At 37.1% G+C, this 16,119-nt stretch overlaps 3 protein-coding genes across 3 annotated transcripts in view; 2 read left to right on the top strand and 1 right to left on the bottom strand.

The window, feature by feature from the left end:
* The first annotated feature begins 7,626 nt into the window (after positions 1–7,626).
* LOC132842496 (GTPase IMAP family member 7-like) lies at positions 7,627–9,945 on the top strand. Its single transcript, XM_060865225.1, has one exon. It carries the CDS (start codon positions 8,183–8,185, stop codon positions 9,095–9,097), a length of 915 nt encoding a protein of 304 aa, XP_060721208.1. The 5' UTR covers positions 7,627–8,182; the 3' UTR covers positions 9,098–9,945.
* A 513-nt stretch (positions 9,946–10,458) lies between these two features.
* LOC132842107 (GTPase IMAP family member 8-like) overlaps positions 10,459–16,119 on the top strand; it is an 8,050-nt gene continuing 2,389 nt past the window's right edge. The window contains exons 1-4 of the mRNA XM_060864778.1: positions 10,459–10,576; positions 11,175–11,806; positions 11,944–12,756; positions 13,065–13,091. Coding sequence (XP_060720761.1) covers positions 11,197–11,806; positions 11,944–12,756; positions 13,065–13,091 — 1,450 coding nt within the window. The 5' untranslated portion in view covers positions 10,459–10,576; positions 11,175–11,196. The remainder of the gene's footprint in view (positions 10,577–11,174; positions 11,807–11,943; positions 12,757–13,064; positions 13,092–16,119) is intronic.
* On the bottom strand, positions 13,823–15,902 carry LOC132842495 (GTPase IMAP family member 9-like). The gene is made up of 3 exons (XM_060865224.1): positions 15,769–15,902; positions 15,641–15,694; positions 13,823–15,233 (listed from the first exon to the last, which is right to left on the bottom strand). The coding sequence occupies exon 3, from the start codon at positions 15,222–15,224 to the stop codon at positions 14,190–14,192; it is 1,035 nt and encodes a 344-aa protein (XP_060721207.1). The 5' UTR covers positions 15,225–15,233; positions 15,641–15,694; positions 15,769–15,902; the 3' UTR covers positions 13,823–14,189.

Below are 16,119 nucleotides of genomic sequence, written 5' to 3' on the forward strand. Positions count from 1 at the left end.
CCAGCAGAGGTGGAGAGCCATCCTTCACCTCACCACATTGACACAAATGCACACATAGCTCATCCTATAGAAACTATGTCTGTTCCCCGATTAGTGAGATCAAAAAGTAAATGCGTGAGAAGTTCTCGAAATAATCTTACCATAATTAGACCAGAAAAATACCAAAGAAACAAAAACAGTTCCTAAAGTTTGGGCTTCTGAAAATTAAATCACCCAAAGCACTTACTGTAAATGAAATCATTTCAGAAAACTTACTGCACTCTGCCTTACTGAAACTTGGATTAAACCAAATGACTACATCGGTCTAAATGAGTCTCTACACCATCAGGATATATCTATAAGCATGAGCCTCGTCAGACTGGTGGTGGAGGTGGTGTTAACTGATTTCCTTACTGTTACTCAGAGAACACAGTATAGATTTAATTCCTTTGAAGTGCTTGTCCTTAGTCTTACACTCTCGCACATGCACACAAAATAATCCCTGATGTCTCTTGCTCTAGTGACTGTGTATAGGCCCCTGGGGGTATGATATCTATATCAGTGACATAGATATCATACCTCAAAGTGATGACATCACAGACCATTACCTCATACTGTACGCACTACCTGTAGAACAGACTAACTGTGTCTCACCACGTTATCGACTCAGTAGAACTATTATTCTGACCACTAAAGACAGATTCACAAATAACCTGCCTGATCTGTCTGGACTTCTTACTGTACCCTTAAACACAAACCATCTAGACATAATGACTAACAGCATAGGTGCTATATTCACTAGTACATTAGACACTGTTGTCCCATCCGAATAAAGAAGGTTAGAGACAAAACACCTGCACCGTGGTATAATAGTCATACTCACACCCTCAAGAGAGAAACAACCTGTAACCTCGAGCGAAAGTGGAGAAAAACTAAACTAGTCTTTAGAATCGCGTATAAGGACAGTATGTCCAGCTATAGACAGGTTCTAAAAGCTGTTAGGGCTCTGAGCACCTGAGCAAACTCATAGGAAATAACCAGAACAATCCCAGGTTTTTATTTAACACAGTGACTAGATTAACAAAACACCAGAAATCTGAACACACTATTATTCCATCACAGTTCAGTAGTGAGGATTTTATGAGATTCTTCACTGATAAAATCGAAAGTATCAGGAACAAAATAGGTGATGCTCAACATGTGAGAGCTTCTTGTGACCCAGTCTCACCTAAAGCTCTACTCTCACAACTACAGTGCTTTACAAGTACAGGACAGGAAGAGTTAGATAAACTTATTACTTCAGCTAAACGAACAACTTGTTCATTAGACCCCATTCCAACTAAATTTCTGAAAGAAGTGTTATATAAAGCTGGTGAGACTCTTCTTAATATTATTAACTCCTCGTTATCTTTAAGTTACATCCCTAAATCCTTCAAGTTGGCAGTTATTAAGCCACTCATTAAGAAACCTAATTTAGATTTAATGAACTATTAAATTACAGACCTATTTCACATCTTTCGTTTATTTCTAAAATACTTGAAAATGTTGTGTCTCTTCAACTGAGCTCCTTCTTACAGGAGAACAATATCTTTGAAGAGTTTCAGTCAGGTTTCAGACCCCACCATAGCACAGAAACTGCACTTGTTAAAGTCACAAATGACTTGTTCTTAGCTTCGGACCAAGACTTTATGTCACTATTAGTTCTACTTGACCTTAGTGCTACATTCGACACTATAGATCACAACATTCTCCTAGATCGCTTACAAAATTACACAGGTATTCATGGACAGGCTTTAAGTTGGTTTAGATCCTACCTGTCTGATCGATACCATTTTGTAGAATTAAATGGTGAATCCTCTAGTTTATTGCCAGTTAATTTTGGTTTATTATTATTTCTTTATTTAACCAGGTGAGTCAATTGAGAACCAGTTCTCATTTACAATGACGACCTGACAAAGAGGCAAAAAAAAAAAACAAATACAATACACAAACACAGCTATAAACAATGACATGTAAAAACAAAAAATTAAAAACAAGTACAGTGATCGTGAGTTAGTGACTGAATTGAATATTTAAAGGAAGAAAGTGATATAAATGAACTAAGCTTAAGAGACTGCTGCAGGTGATTCCAATCATATGCAGCAGAAAACTGAACAGAGCATCGACCAAAGGATATGGTGTCCCTCAAGGATCAGTTCTATGACCTCTGCTTTTTTTGATATACTGTACATGCTTCCATTAGGGAACATTATTAGAAGACATGGGATTAGTTTCCATTGTTATGCTGATGACAAACAGTTATATATCTCATCAAAACCAGATGAAACAGCTAAATTGTCCAAATTAACTCAGTGCCATAGAGAGATAAAAGATCAGATGAGCTGCAGTTTACTGTTATTAAACTCTGATAAGACAGAAATACTATTATAGGTCCAAAAACCAGTACACAGAAACTCTCACAATTTAACTTCCATTTAGAGCAGGGGTGTGACCTGTTTGTCTTGTGTGCTAATGGAGCTAACGTGTCTGTAACGAATGAATATAACATAAGAAGTCACTATGAAATGAAACATTATGAGAAGTATAAGGACCTGGATGTAAAGCAGAAGCTCCAGAAGGTGGAGGAGATGAAAAAAAGTCTGGTTTCCCGGCAGACTATGTTTATGAAAGCAAAATCAAAAAGTGAAGCTGCTGTAAAGGCAAGCGTTATTGTGGCAGCAGAGATTGCAAAATCTGCCTGGCCCTTTAATGAGGGAGAGTTTATCAAAAACTGTATGGTCAAAGTTTGCGACATCGTGTGCCCAGATAAAAGGCAAGAATTTTTAAATGTGAGCCTGAGCAGGAACACCGTGGCTGCGCGTGCATGTGAGCTTTCCACCAATCTACATGAACAACTAATAAAAAAGGGAAAAGATTTTATTGCATACTCCCTTGCTGTAGATGAGAGCAGCGACACGTCTGATACTGCCCAGCTGTCAGTGAGAGACATCATTTACTTTATTTATTTAAATAAGAAATGAACACCACTGATGTGTCTTTTATTTCAAATTTAATTTCTTATGTGTTTGTAATATCAAGCTGTTAAAATCCTGTGTTCAAGCAAAACTAAAGTTTGTTTCCATATGAAAAAGGTTGAACATTACAAATCAGTTGCAGTTCATTTTTCAATAAATATTCAGTTTGGCCCGTGACTTTATCTCGGTTTTATATTTTGGCCCACTGTGACTTTGAGTTTGATACCACTGATTTAGAGTGATGTACTGTTACTAGTAGCTCGACAGTAAAAGACCTGGTGTTTATTAGACAGTAACTTGTCTTTAAAATCATATCACCATATTACAAACACAGCCTTCTTCACCTTAGAAATATTGCCAAGCTGAGAAACATCCTGTCTGTATCTGATGCTGAGAAGCTAGTTCATGCTTTCATGACCTCTAGACTGGACTATTGTAATGCATTACTAGGTGGTTGTCCTGCATCTTTAATAAATAGGCTACAGTTAGTCCAAAATGCAGCTGCCAGAGTTCTCACTAGGACAAGAAAGTATGACCATATAACCCCAATTTTATCATCTCTACACTGGCTACCTGTTAAGTTTAGAATTGATTACAAACTGCTGCTACTTACGTACAAGGCTCTTAATGGTTTAGCTCCCATGTATATAACTAGTCTTCTAACACGTTACAATCCTTCACGCTCTCTGAGATCACAAAACTCAGGACTCCTGGTAGTTCCCAGAATATCTAAGTCTACTAAAGGTGGTAGAGCGTTTTCTTATTTAGCTCCTAAACTTTGGAATAGTCTTCCTGATAGTGTTCGGGGCTCAGACACACTTTCCCAGTTTAAATGTAGATTAAAAACTCATCTCTTTAGTCAGACGTACACATAATACGTCCCATAATATTGTGCACTATAACATTAGACTTGCACGTTTATGAACAGCAGATACGTTAATTCCTCTCCACTGCTTCTCTCTTTCTACCCATCCCGAGGCACATCTACCAGCTGTGATTGTCTTCCGTGCAATGAAGATGTCGGTCTTCCAATGAGATGAGGGCAACTCTGTAAGAATCCTGAGATATCTAGAGATCTACCAGCTCCAGTTAGACTCTGTGATACTAAGAGGAGATGTGAACTCCATGTGATCTTTTACACCAACACAACATTTATCAGACTGTATATTTATAATCACACCCCCAGTGTCACCCAGATGAGGATGAGGTTCCCCTTTGAGTCTGGTTCCTCTCAAGGTTTCTTCCTTTACCATCTAAGGGAGTTTTTCCTCCCCACAGTCACCTGAGTCACCTCAGACTTGTTCATTGGGGATAATACATACACACACATACATACATACATACACACACATACATACATACATACATACATACATACATACATACATACATACATACACACTGTGAACTATATATATCTTGAATTTTTATTATAGTAATTATTTATATTTCTCCTTATGTTTACCTTCTGTTCTATGTTTATGTTCTGTAAAGCTGCTTTGGGACAATGTCAACTGTAAAAAGCGCCATACAAATAAAGTTCAATTGAATTGAATTGAATTTTTTAATGTAGTAAAATCTAAAAAATCCAACCCCAATTTTTTTAGTGGATTCATCATGACTGATTTTCTAATAAGTGGGTTTTATTTTTCAAACAAAATTATTTCACATGCTATCAACCTTTTTAATGTTCTATTCACCTCTAAGGAAAGAGCTGCATACAGTACGTTAGTCTTGACAATCCTTCGGCTTTAGGGAGTAAGATTCTTTCTTTAAGTCTCTCTGTAACCAAGAATTTATTTTCTTTTGGGTTTTCATTATTACGGGATTGAAATTGAGTTTACATCTTATTGTTTGTTCTTTATTAATTACAATTCCTAAGTATGTAACTTGATCTCTCACATTAATATTGCATAAGGAGGGAGTATTATAGTTTTTAACAGACATCAACTCACATGTGTTAATATTTAAAAAGAGTCTGAAGCACTGGAAAAGAAATCAATCAATTTTAAAGTTAAAGGAATTTGAGAGGCATCATTTAAAAATAAAGTGTCATCAGCCAGCTGGTTAATAATAATGTGTCTATTGTCAATCGTAATACCTGGTAAATTACTACTGGAAATATGCAGAGCTAAAAATTGAGAGGCAAGCAAAAATAAATATGGAGATATAGGACAGTCTTACGCCGTGTGACAACTTAAATCTAGGTGAGGTTCTGAATTGTAATTTAATTACACTATTATTATTTCTACACAAAGTCCTGATGGCTTTACAAAATAAATCTCCAAAAACAAATTTGGTAAGAGCTTGAAATATGAAGTTGTGCTCGAGTGAATCAAAGGCTTTGTAGAAGTCTAAGAAAAGCATGTAACTGTCATTAAGGATGAGATCTTCGTAATCTGTAAGATATCTAGGACTAATCTTATTATTTGTAATGTGACGTTTCTCCATAAAACCTGATTGTGATTCATCAATAACACAGTTAAGGACATCCTTAATTCATTTGGCTAAAATCAGGGCTAAAATTTTGTAATCGTTATTTAAGATGGTAATTGGTCTCCAATGTCCTAGACATTCTTTATCTTTATTGGGTTTGGATATTAAGGTGATGACTCCTTGTGTTATTGTAGGTGGAAGTACTTCTAAATCAAGACTTTTTTCATATACTTTTAGTAAGAAAGGAGAAACGTCAACAAACATCTTATATAACTCAGATGTTAAACCATCACAGCCAGGACTTTATTATCTTTTACACTCTTAATAGCCTGAAGAATTTCTGATAGGGATATATCATTATCACAAGATTCTTTGTACTCTATAGCAGAGGGATGTCAAACTCAAATTCACAGTGGGCCAAAATATAAAAATGAGATAAAGTCACGGGCCAAACTGAATATTTATTGAAAAATGAACTACAACTGATTTGTAATGTTCAACCTTTTTCATATGGAAACAAACTTTAGTTTCGCTTGAACACAGGATTTGGAACAACCAGAGCTTGATATTACAAACACATAAGAAATTAAATTTGAAATAAAAGACACATCAGTGCTGTTCGTTTCTTATTTAAATAATTAAAATAAATGATTCCTCTCACTGGATCATTTTAAGTTCCTTTTTGAAGTGGATCTTTTTTAAAACCAACAACAAAACAACCAAAAATAATCATTTCATTTGATGAAAATCCAACTTTTCGACTATTAACAGTTCATGCCTTGGAGTAGAAAAAGTGCATAAAGAAAACATATATTCAAACTCAGTTTGCTACACTCTGATTTACTGTGCACATTGATCACATTGATTCTTGCCTTTTATCTGGGCACACGATGTCGCAAACTTTGACCATAGTCTTTACTGAAATTCATTAGTTCACATTACTAATGTTTTTGAGCATATGTTTTATAAAATAACTATTAATGTCTTATAATTTAAATTATACTACTTAAATGAGATTTTATATATTAATTTAATAAGAAATTAAACAATAACACCATTTCATTTTTTTATTGTTGACAAAAAACAGGTAAGACTGCAATATACTCAAGTTCACAATGTTAACAATACAGTGTTTAGAGATAAATACATAATTCAACAATAAAGCATTAAACTGGATAAAATAAAGGGAAAAGAGCACATGCACGCACTCCTGCACACACTGGTGACAGGTTTTGAGGTTATGATATCAATAGAGCAACAACATGCAGTTTTAACATACAGTACAGTACACTATAAGCGCCGAACACTGGTAAATGTTAAGAGCACTTACTGCACTGACTGGACAATCGGAACAAGAATCTGTTCAAAGATTCACTCTGTGCATGTTGAGAACAAAAAACAGGCATGGCTTCTGAAGCTAGCTTAGCCCTGATGGTAATTAACTATAATGTTTTAATAGGTAACATCGTTTGTCACATATAAATTCACAAAACTTCCACTGCATCTTCAAAAGAACCTGTGAAAACAGAGCATAAGAAAACGTTTAGATTAGCAAATCACTTTCAATGTAAAACATTAATGAACATCTGCTAATGACTACATTTTTTTAACAAGTTGATACTACAAACAAACAAAATATAATAAAAGTTTCAAAAGAAACTTTAAGAAACACGTTTTGAACGGTTATTCAAGAGACACCAGAGACATTAGCTAGCATTAGCGACAAGCACGTGTACATGCATACATGCTTATATGAATCAAGGAAAAAAAAACTTATGTCAGCGAAATACAAACGTTGTAACTGGGAACATATAACCCTGGCTAACGTTATTAAATGTGACCTGACAGAAATAGCTCATGTTACTGTGAACGGACAGAAAATGAGGAAAGAAAACTAGCATCGATCGTCACATTTACACTAAGTTAACTTATAAACATTTAACTAACAGTTCGGTTTTAGGGTAATCATTTATTGTCAGAAAGATTTCTATATATTAGACTATTTACACTCACCGTTTCAAAGTGCTTTCAAAAATCCACGGTTTGCGCGCCGAGGACCAGAACGCACATTGCCACGTCCTGTTTCAGGCCCCGCCCCTCCCCTTCCCTGCCCCGCCCCTCCCCTTCCCTGCCCCGCCCCTCCCTTACAGAAATGTAACATACCAAGTTGTCTCTGCTTAACAATATTTCATCTGAATAGTGCAAACAACTAATTTGAATTAGTAGTGACAACATTTTTTTTTTAAAATGACAAAGAATAAGTAATGACCATGTTTCATTGACACAAAATCTGGGTTTAGAGTGTATAATGGTCTGAGGATGGTGTGACAGGTCAGGGCCTGGGGGACTATAATCTGTAGAACAATAAATTCTGCTCTCTAGAAGAAAATCCTGAAGAATGTCTGTTATCAGCTGGTGATCTGAAGCTCAAGAACATGAGAGTTATCACAAAACCACGATCCAAAGAAGAGATGTTGACCTTAGATAAATACAGGTGAAATGTGGTACAAGCAGTTATTGTGTTTAGGGGCAATTACTTTTTCCACAGGGCTGATAAAGGTATATAAAATAATAGAACTCTTATTTTTTCAATAAAATAATTACAATTTAAAAACTGACTTTTACATGGCAATTGTTCAGAGAAAACAAAATAACAAAAATAAAATATTGAATCAAATGAAATCTCTGGATCAGATTACTGTCACAGTTTAAAGGATGAATTCTTCTCTTTATCTCCAGTGTCCACACTGAGGATGGTGCTGGTGGGGAAAACTGGAGCTGGTAAAAGTTCTTCAGGAAACACCATCCTGGGCAGGAAAGTCTTCATAGCCGCAAAGAGTGGATCATCCATAACTAAAGTGTGCTGGAAGGAGACTGGAGATGTAGCTGGGAGGGAGCTGGTGCTGGTGGACACTCCTGGACTGTTTGATACTGAACTTTCTGAGAAAGCGCTGAAACAGGAGATCAGTAAGTGCATTAACATGATGGCTCCAGGACCACACGCCATCATCCTGGTGATCTCACTCGGCCCCTTCACCGAGGAGGAACGTCTCTCAGTGGAGAAGATCAGAGCACTTTTTGGAGAAGAAGCAGATAAACACACCATGATCCTCTTTACACATGGTGATGACCTGAGCTGCATGATTAAAGAGTACCTCAGAAGCGCTAACGAGCCCCTCAAAGACCTGATTAGACGATGTGGACAGAGATATCATGTCTTTAACAATAAAGACGTCCAGGACCGCACACAGGTTGTGGAGTTCTTGGAGAAAGTAGACAGCATGATTTTAGCCAATAATAATGAGTTCTACACCAGTGAGATGTACAGAGAGGTGGAACAGAGGCTGAAGATAAGGGAAGATGAACTGAGGAAGTTCTACGAGCAGAAACTACATGAGCAACAACTGGAACTAGAGGCCAAATTTCAGGAAGAAAAGAGGAAACTGCAGGAGAACCTCGATGTCTTAAAAGAATCTGTAGAAGAGAAGGAGAAGAAGATCAAACAGCTGCAGCATCTGGTCACCCGGAATAACCAAATACTGACCGAGTATAAAAGATATTATGAGCACAAACTTAATGCAGTGAGACAGGAAGCAGAACAAAGTCAGTTCAGTGAGGAAATACTGAAACGTGTCTTGCACAAGCTCAAATGCTGGAGTGAAAAATAATCTGCACTGATGTTATAGAATCTATAGAAATGACACTGAAGTGACTGAATAAATGAACATGTTTATACCTTATGACTGTGAACTTATTGAGAAATCAGTAACTGAACATTGTTTTAGATTCCAGCTGTTTTTATTATCTTCACACATACATTACAGCACAGTGGAATGTTTTTCTTCACATATTCATATATGCACATGCTTTCTCCATGTGGTCTTTGAGGACAACAACCTCCTCATCAATACAACATTTATCAGACTGTATATTTATAATCACACCCCCAGTGTCACCCAGATGAGGATGAGGTTCCCCTTTGAGTCTGGTTCCTCTCAAGGTTTCTTCCTTTACCATCTAAGGGAGTTTTTCCTCCCCACAGTCACCTGAGTCACCTCAGACTTGTTCATTGGGGATAAATACAAACACATTTAAATATATCTAATATTAATCTTTGTATTATATTAATCTTTGTATAATGAACATTTTGTGCTACGTTTTTTATGTTCTGTAAAGCTGTCCATTGTTAAAATCACTGTACACATGAATTTGAATTGAGTTAAATTCTTGTGGTTTATGTTTAATTACTCAAATAAATGAATCTTGTGAGATGATACAGAAATGTTTGCTATTTCACTTTAATTCAGACAGTTAATAAACAGTGGGCATCAGTGATTATAGTTTTGCAGCAGTTTCTGGTTTCAGTCCTGATCTGGTGTCAGATGAGGGTCTGTGTGGAGTTTGACATGTTCTCAGCTCCTTCAGTTCATGGGTTGTTTGGAAATGTCAGGATTGTGTTCAGTTCTGTCTGAAATGTACCTGTACATAAGAGAACAGAGTTCCTGCAGGAGTAAAGTCTTTACACAAGCCTTAATCCCAATCTGTCATTAAATGCTCCATATATTATACTCTTTACATTCAGTCAGTGTCGTCTGTCTGCATGGTGTGATCACTGACATCAGTCCATTACTCTCTCAGGTATACTGATATAAACATATGTCATGTAGAAACTCTGCAGTTAGTTTTACCTACTTTTACATTTTTTTCACCACGTATCAGAATCAAAACCCAAAATCCCTGTGGGGAAATTAGGGACATATACATACATATACACGTTAATGAGTGGGAAATGTACTCATCATTCTGTGCATGTAAACACACACACACACACACACACGGTTTACACACAAAACCACATGTACAGATGGTTAATAAATGAGGACCTTGTTTTTACTCTGTACATTATTTTGTAGTCAGTATGAGAATATTCAATACATCACAGTAACTAATACTGTGGGTGTGGATTTGTGTCTTAACAAGGGAATTGTAGAGACGTGAGAGTCGACTCTCCACTGCAAAAGAGTCGGTTCGATGAATTGATTCGTTCGTGAACGACAGATAAACACACTGTAGTGAGGAAGTGAAAGTGTTTGTGAACAACTCGACGTTCACAAAAGAACTTTTAATCTAAAATATAATCTTAGACGGTAAGTTATTATAAATCGTTTTATAATGATTTTAACCTTTAATTTATATTTTAATGTGTATTTTACCAAATCGAATATTTTCAGGTTTTTATTTCAGCTGCGTGACAAAAATAAGCAGCAGCACCGAAAAGCCGGAAGACATTTTATCTGTTAAATAAAACCCAATCAGAAAAACATAGAAATGTTAGAAGAAGATTAAATGTAGAGTTTTTAATAAAGTTACTGATAAAAACACAACACAATGTAAAGATCAGCTTTATTGTGTTTTTATTGCTAGCAGCAGGAGAATCTACAGAAGGAGAAACTCCTCAGATACAGGACTCACATTGTGTTAAGGGTTTTATTATAAATCTAACAATAATAAGTTAGGGAATAAACTAGTGTGTGTGTGTGTGTGTGTGTGTCTGTGTGTGTGTCTGTGTGTGTTTGTGTCTGTGTGTGTGTGTGTGTGTGTGTGTGTGTGTGTGTGTCTGTGTCTGTGTATGTCTGTGTGTGTGTGTGTGTGTGTTTGTGTCTGTGTCTGTGTCTGTGTGTGTGTGTGTGTGTGTATGTATGTGTGTGTGTATGTGTGTGTGTGTGTGTGGGTTTTCTTCTCCAGTAAACAGGTCTTCTACAGTCTGATGAAGATGAGCCACATCAGTAAGATGTCACTACCACAGTTTAATTTCATCTTGTTGGGAAAATCAGGTTCAGGTAAAAGTGCATCAGGAAACACCATATTAGGACAAACAGCTTTCACCTCAAAGAAAAGTCCCACCTCTGTCACTAAACATGTTCAGATGGAACATGGTACAGTTTCTGGTCTCCCAGTGACTGTTTACGACACTCCAGGGTTCTGTAACACTGAGCTGAGTGATGATCAGGTCATACAGGAATGTCAGAAGGTCTTCAGCTCATGTGAGTCAGAATCAGACATCTGTACATATCTACTGGTCATCAGGGCAGATAGATTTACTGAGGAAGATCTGAAAGCTGTGCAGAAAACCGAGCTTCTGTTAGGACCACAGCGTCTGGAAAAGACCTGGATCCTCTTCACTGGAGGAGATGAACTAGAGGAAGAGGAACAGACCATAGAGAACTTCATCATTAATACAGAATCTCTGATGGAGCTGATGAAGAGATACAGTTACAGACACCACGTCTTCAACAACAAGATGTCCTGTAAAAAAACAAAAAGTGACCAAGCTAAAGACCTTCTGAACAAAATTGTCAAGAAATATATTAAATCTGGTGAGTTATTAATCATAAGTAATCTATTATTCATGTAAACAGGTCATTCATGTCTTACTGACTATTTTAAGTGATGTAATATTTTACACTTTTGAGATTCTAAGATGATTTCTAAACATTTTATTTTCCTCAATCAGCACCACATCGGAAGAGAACAAGACCACAGAACACCAACAGCAGTTCTGACCTGAGGATTGTGCTGTTAGGGAAAACTGGATGGGGGAAGAGCTCTACAGGAAACACCATCCTGGGAGAGGAGAAATTCAGATCTGAACTCAGTTTGAACTCTATCACCAGAAAGAGTGAAGCTCAACATGGCCTTGTTGAGGACAGGAAGGTGTGTGTGGTCGATACTCCAGGTTTCTTTGACACAGATGTTGATCCTGTAGAAACAACTTGTGAGATACGGAAGAGTATGTCTTTGTCCAGTCCAGGACCTCACGCTTTCCTCATTGTTCTGCCACTGAATATAAGGTTCACAGAACAGGAAAAACACATTATTCAGCAAATTGAAGCGTTATTTGGAGATGAAGTGAGGAAATATGCAATGGTTCTCTTCACCCATGGAGACCAGTTAAAGAGGGTAAATGTCGAGACATTCATTAAAAAGAATAAGGCTTTAAGTGACCTTGTCCAGCAGTGTGGAGGTGGATATCATGTGTTTAATAATAAAGAGCTGACAAACAGAGAGCAGGTCAGTGAGCTACTGCAGAAGATAGACAGGATGGTGGAGAGGAACGGAGGAACCTGTTACTCCAATCAGATGTTTGAGGAAGCAGACAGTTCTACGACAAATTACTGGAAATGGATTATTGTAATTCTTGCCATGGGTGTTGGTGCTTGTGTTGGTGCTTGTGTTGGTGGTTGGGGTGGTGGTTGGGTTGGTGCTCGGGTTGGTGCTGCTATTGGTTGTGTTGGTGGTGGTGCTATAGGCTATTATTTGTCTAAATAATTCTAAAATAAAAAGTAGATGATCTGAAATAAGACTTGTGATTAGAATGAACACCAGACCTGGTTACTCTGTCTGAATTATTCTCTCATATTAAATCAGATTTCATTTAGATTGTTATACTGAATTTTACAAATCCTGTCTAAATCACCTATAACCTGTAAAATGTATAATCCTGTGTACTGTAATAAAATGTGTTAGTGAACACTGTAGAGTTCATATATATAGTCTTTATATAATCAGTGAGAAAAATAATAATAATAGGTGTTTATGTGTGAGTAGAATCTATATTGTGTTTCTTTTCCTCAGCTGTGCAGTGGCAGGTTTACGGCCAGTGTACAGAATAGAATCATTTTAAATCTGTATCTTAATAAATGTGTCAAGTCTCTCAACATGATGTGTACTAATGATGTGTGCACTAATAAAACATTACTGTCAGTAGTAATACTGTCATTTATTTATTATAATTTATTATAATTATATACAGATTTCTATAACCACAGTGAATTTCCTAAAATATATCATTATTTGTGTGTGTTATAGAAATAAGGAGGAACTTCACAAAGATGACTATTATAACTGCTTTAGTTTTAGAACCATATTTTATTTTAATCTTTCTATAACAGTGTGTTTGTGTGTGTGTGTGTGTGTGTGTATACACTGTATCTGCTGCAGACTGACACACACTTGTTCCTCTTCATGTCTATATTTATTTGGAATGTTATTGTTTATATCAGATCTGTTCACTTAGGCTCACACACGCCACCTTCAGGTATAATGGGAAAGTTTACAGTTACAGTTTAAATTAGATTTAATGTTGTGGATCCTCCAAGAGATCAGTTTCTGTTCTATCTGAAGTGATAGCAGCAGTGATACCATCATATATATCTCTCTCCCCACACACACACACACACACACACACACACAGGAGAGAGAGACTTCCTGCCTCAAGCCAGGGTGTGTTCTGTATTCTACAGTGGTTTGTGTCTATCTTGATCAGAGTGAAATGATTAAGATTCCAGTAGATAACTAAATAAAACTGAGGAAAAACACACATGCAAAAAAGATGAGATAAAAATAACAGCTAAATTTATTGATATTGAACTTTATGAATGTTCACACCAGCTCACCAGCTCGTCCATGAGGTGATGAGATGACAAAATAACAAACAGAAGAGTGACGACTGCATCAAACACATCATATTACTGACATAAAACAAGTACATCACCACAGTTAGGTATCACTAATATAATCAGGGAGAGGGATACAGAGTGCTTTTGTGTGTGTAAAACAATTCTATACAGATGATGTGAATGTGTTCAGTAGATTTCTGTAGATGTTTTATAGTGATTAGTGACTGAACCTCACAGATCTCACAGTCACAACACGTCTCACCTTTATACTGCTAGTGTAGATTCATATTCAGTATAATGTTTACTGTCCCCTGTGCATTGCAGTATAAGCTCCAACAGCTCCAGCTAGCGCTGCTAACAGTATCACTGGTGTCTGGTCTGAACCAGCGAAGCCTACAAACGACCCAAATAAACCAGCACAGACGACACCAATGGCTTTTTTCAAGCACTGGTGGAAAACTTTAGGACGCTCTTGAGGTGATGAGCAAGACATCTTTAACTGACTTCTCCATATCAGACCCCAGAGCTTTCCTGTAATCAGTCCCAAAGCTGCTGCTGACCCTCCCAAACCACAGCCATGTACAAACATCCATCTGTCTGCAGAACCTCTGCTGAACACAAATCCCATAGATAGAGAGAAAACTGCAATTACACACAAATATTTCAGCTGATTAACAAACCAACGTTTAACTGTAGATTTCACTGCTCTTGCCTGTTCTTCAGCTCTCCTTGATGCCTCCTGCAGCATCTCCAGCGTGTAGAAGCTGTTCTCCTGATCAGACACCATTCTGTCTATAATACCCAGTAGATAATTAACCTGTTCTCTGTCTGTTGGAGCGTCATTGTTTAACACAGTAAATCTCCCACTACAGAGAGTCACTAAATTCATCAAGAGCTCATTCTGTGGGATTAACATACTCATGTCTTCATGTTGAATCTGATCTCCATGTGTGAACAGGACTATTGTGTATCTAAACACTTCCTCTCCATAGGTCTGTTTAAACTGTGACACTGTTTCTGCCTCCTGCTGTGTAAATGTGGTGGGTTTTAACACATAGAGAAATACATGAACTCCTGGAGAAGGTAATGTCACACTAGGGTCTATCTCACTGACAAGATTTTCTTCATGTGTAGAATGGAAAAAATCTGGAGTGTCAACAACGGTCACTCTCCTGTGTCCAATCACACCACTCTCTATCTGACATCGTCTGGTAACTGATGAAGAGCCAAAACCTCGAGGGAATCTGTTCTCGCCGAGGATGGTGTTTCCCACAGAACTTTTTCCAACACCAGTTTTTCCTATTAAGGTGATCCGAACGTCACTGGGGTCAGACATGACTGCAGTCTGTGGAAACGAACAACAAGGTTCTCATGGGGGTGAAAATTAATTCTAATTCAGCTTCTAAAATGAATGTGAAGTCTTACATGAAGAACATGATTTAATCAGTGTGATATTGTGTGTGATGACATGCTATGGCTAGTTTTTTACATCAGAAAATAACATGACTAATACACTTATGATGCATATATTTACATGAGAGGTACTCGAACAAAATAATCATAATGTTGACTGAAATCCTGTCCTGATGTTTATAACTGAATCCTTTTCTAGGTCTTTATACCCAAACATGACATTATTAGAACAGTAAGTGATGTTTTCTCTACAGGATTAAAGCTCTGTTCAGCCATGATTTCAGACATATAATCTTTAATAATGTAAATAAAGCTCAGCTCAGGTGTAAATGGACTTACAGTAGCAGTAGAAACGGTGTTGGACTGCAGCAGGTCTGAGATCAGCTTCTGAACCTGTTCGGATATTTCTCATTTAAAACTTCTGTCAAATATATAATAGTCATTTAGATAAATAAATAAACACTTACCGCGATATAAATCTCCCAACTTCAGTTACAGAAACAGCAGCAAGTTTCAGCACATTAACGCCATTTCACGTCTGAAATGTTGAACAGATTCACAACAAAATGTCGGACTGGTTTACTTTCGCTTTCAGCTGAACACTGAACAGAGGACAGTGTGAGGGCGTGGTTACGTTTAAATAAACCCCGCCTCTGAAATCTAAGTGGCCACGGATTGTAACGCCACGCAATCCTACACTGTGATTGGCTACAGTCCTGTGAGAGGCGGGGCTACTGTGTGTAGTTCACCTTGTGATTCACAACCAAAGTGTATTTTACATCATTGTGATCATACAAGGAAACTGTGGCAAGACATTT

This window comes from Tachysurus vachellii, chromosome 3 (assembly GCF_030014155.1).
Source record: "Tachysurus vachellii isolate PV-2020 chromosome 3, HZAU_Pvac_v1, whole genome shotgun sequence".
Taxonomy (NCBI): Eukaryota; Metazoa; Chordata; class Actinopteri; order Siluriformes; family Bagridae; genus Tachysurus; species Tachysurus vachellii.

Excerpts from the sequence above, each read along its gene's own strand:
- LOC132842495 (XM_060865224.1), bottom strand. The coding sequence starts at position 15,224 with ATGTCTGACCCCAGTGACGTTCGGATCACCTTAATAGGAAAAACTGGT.
- LOC132842496 (XM_060865225.1), top strand. The coding sequence starts at position 8,183 with ATGGTGCTGGTGGGGAAAACTGGAGCTGGTAAAAGTTCTTCAGGAAAC.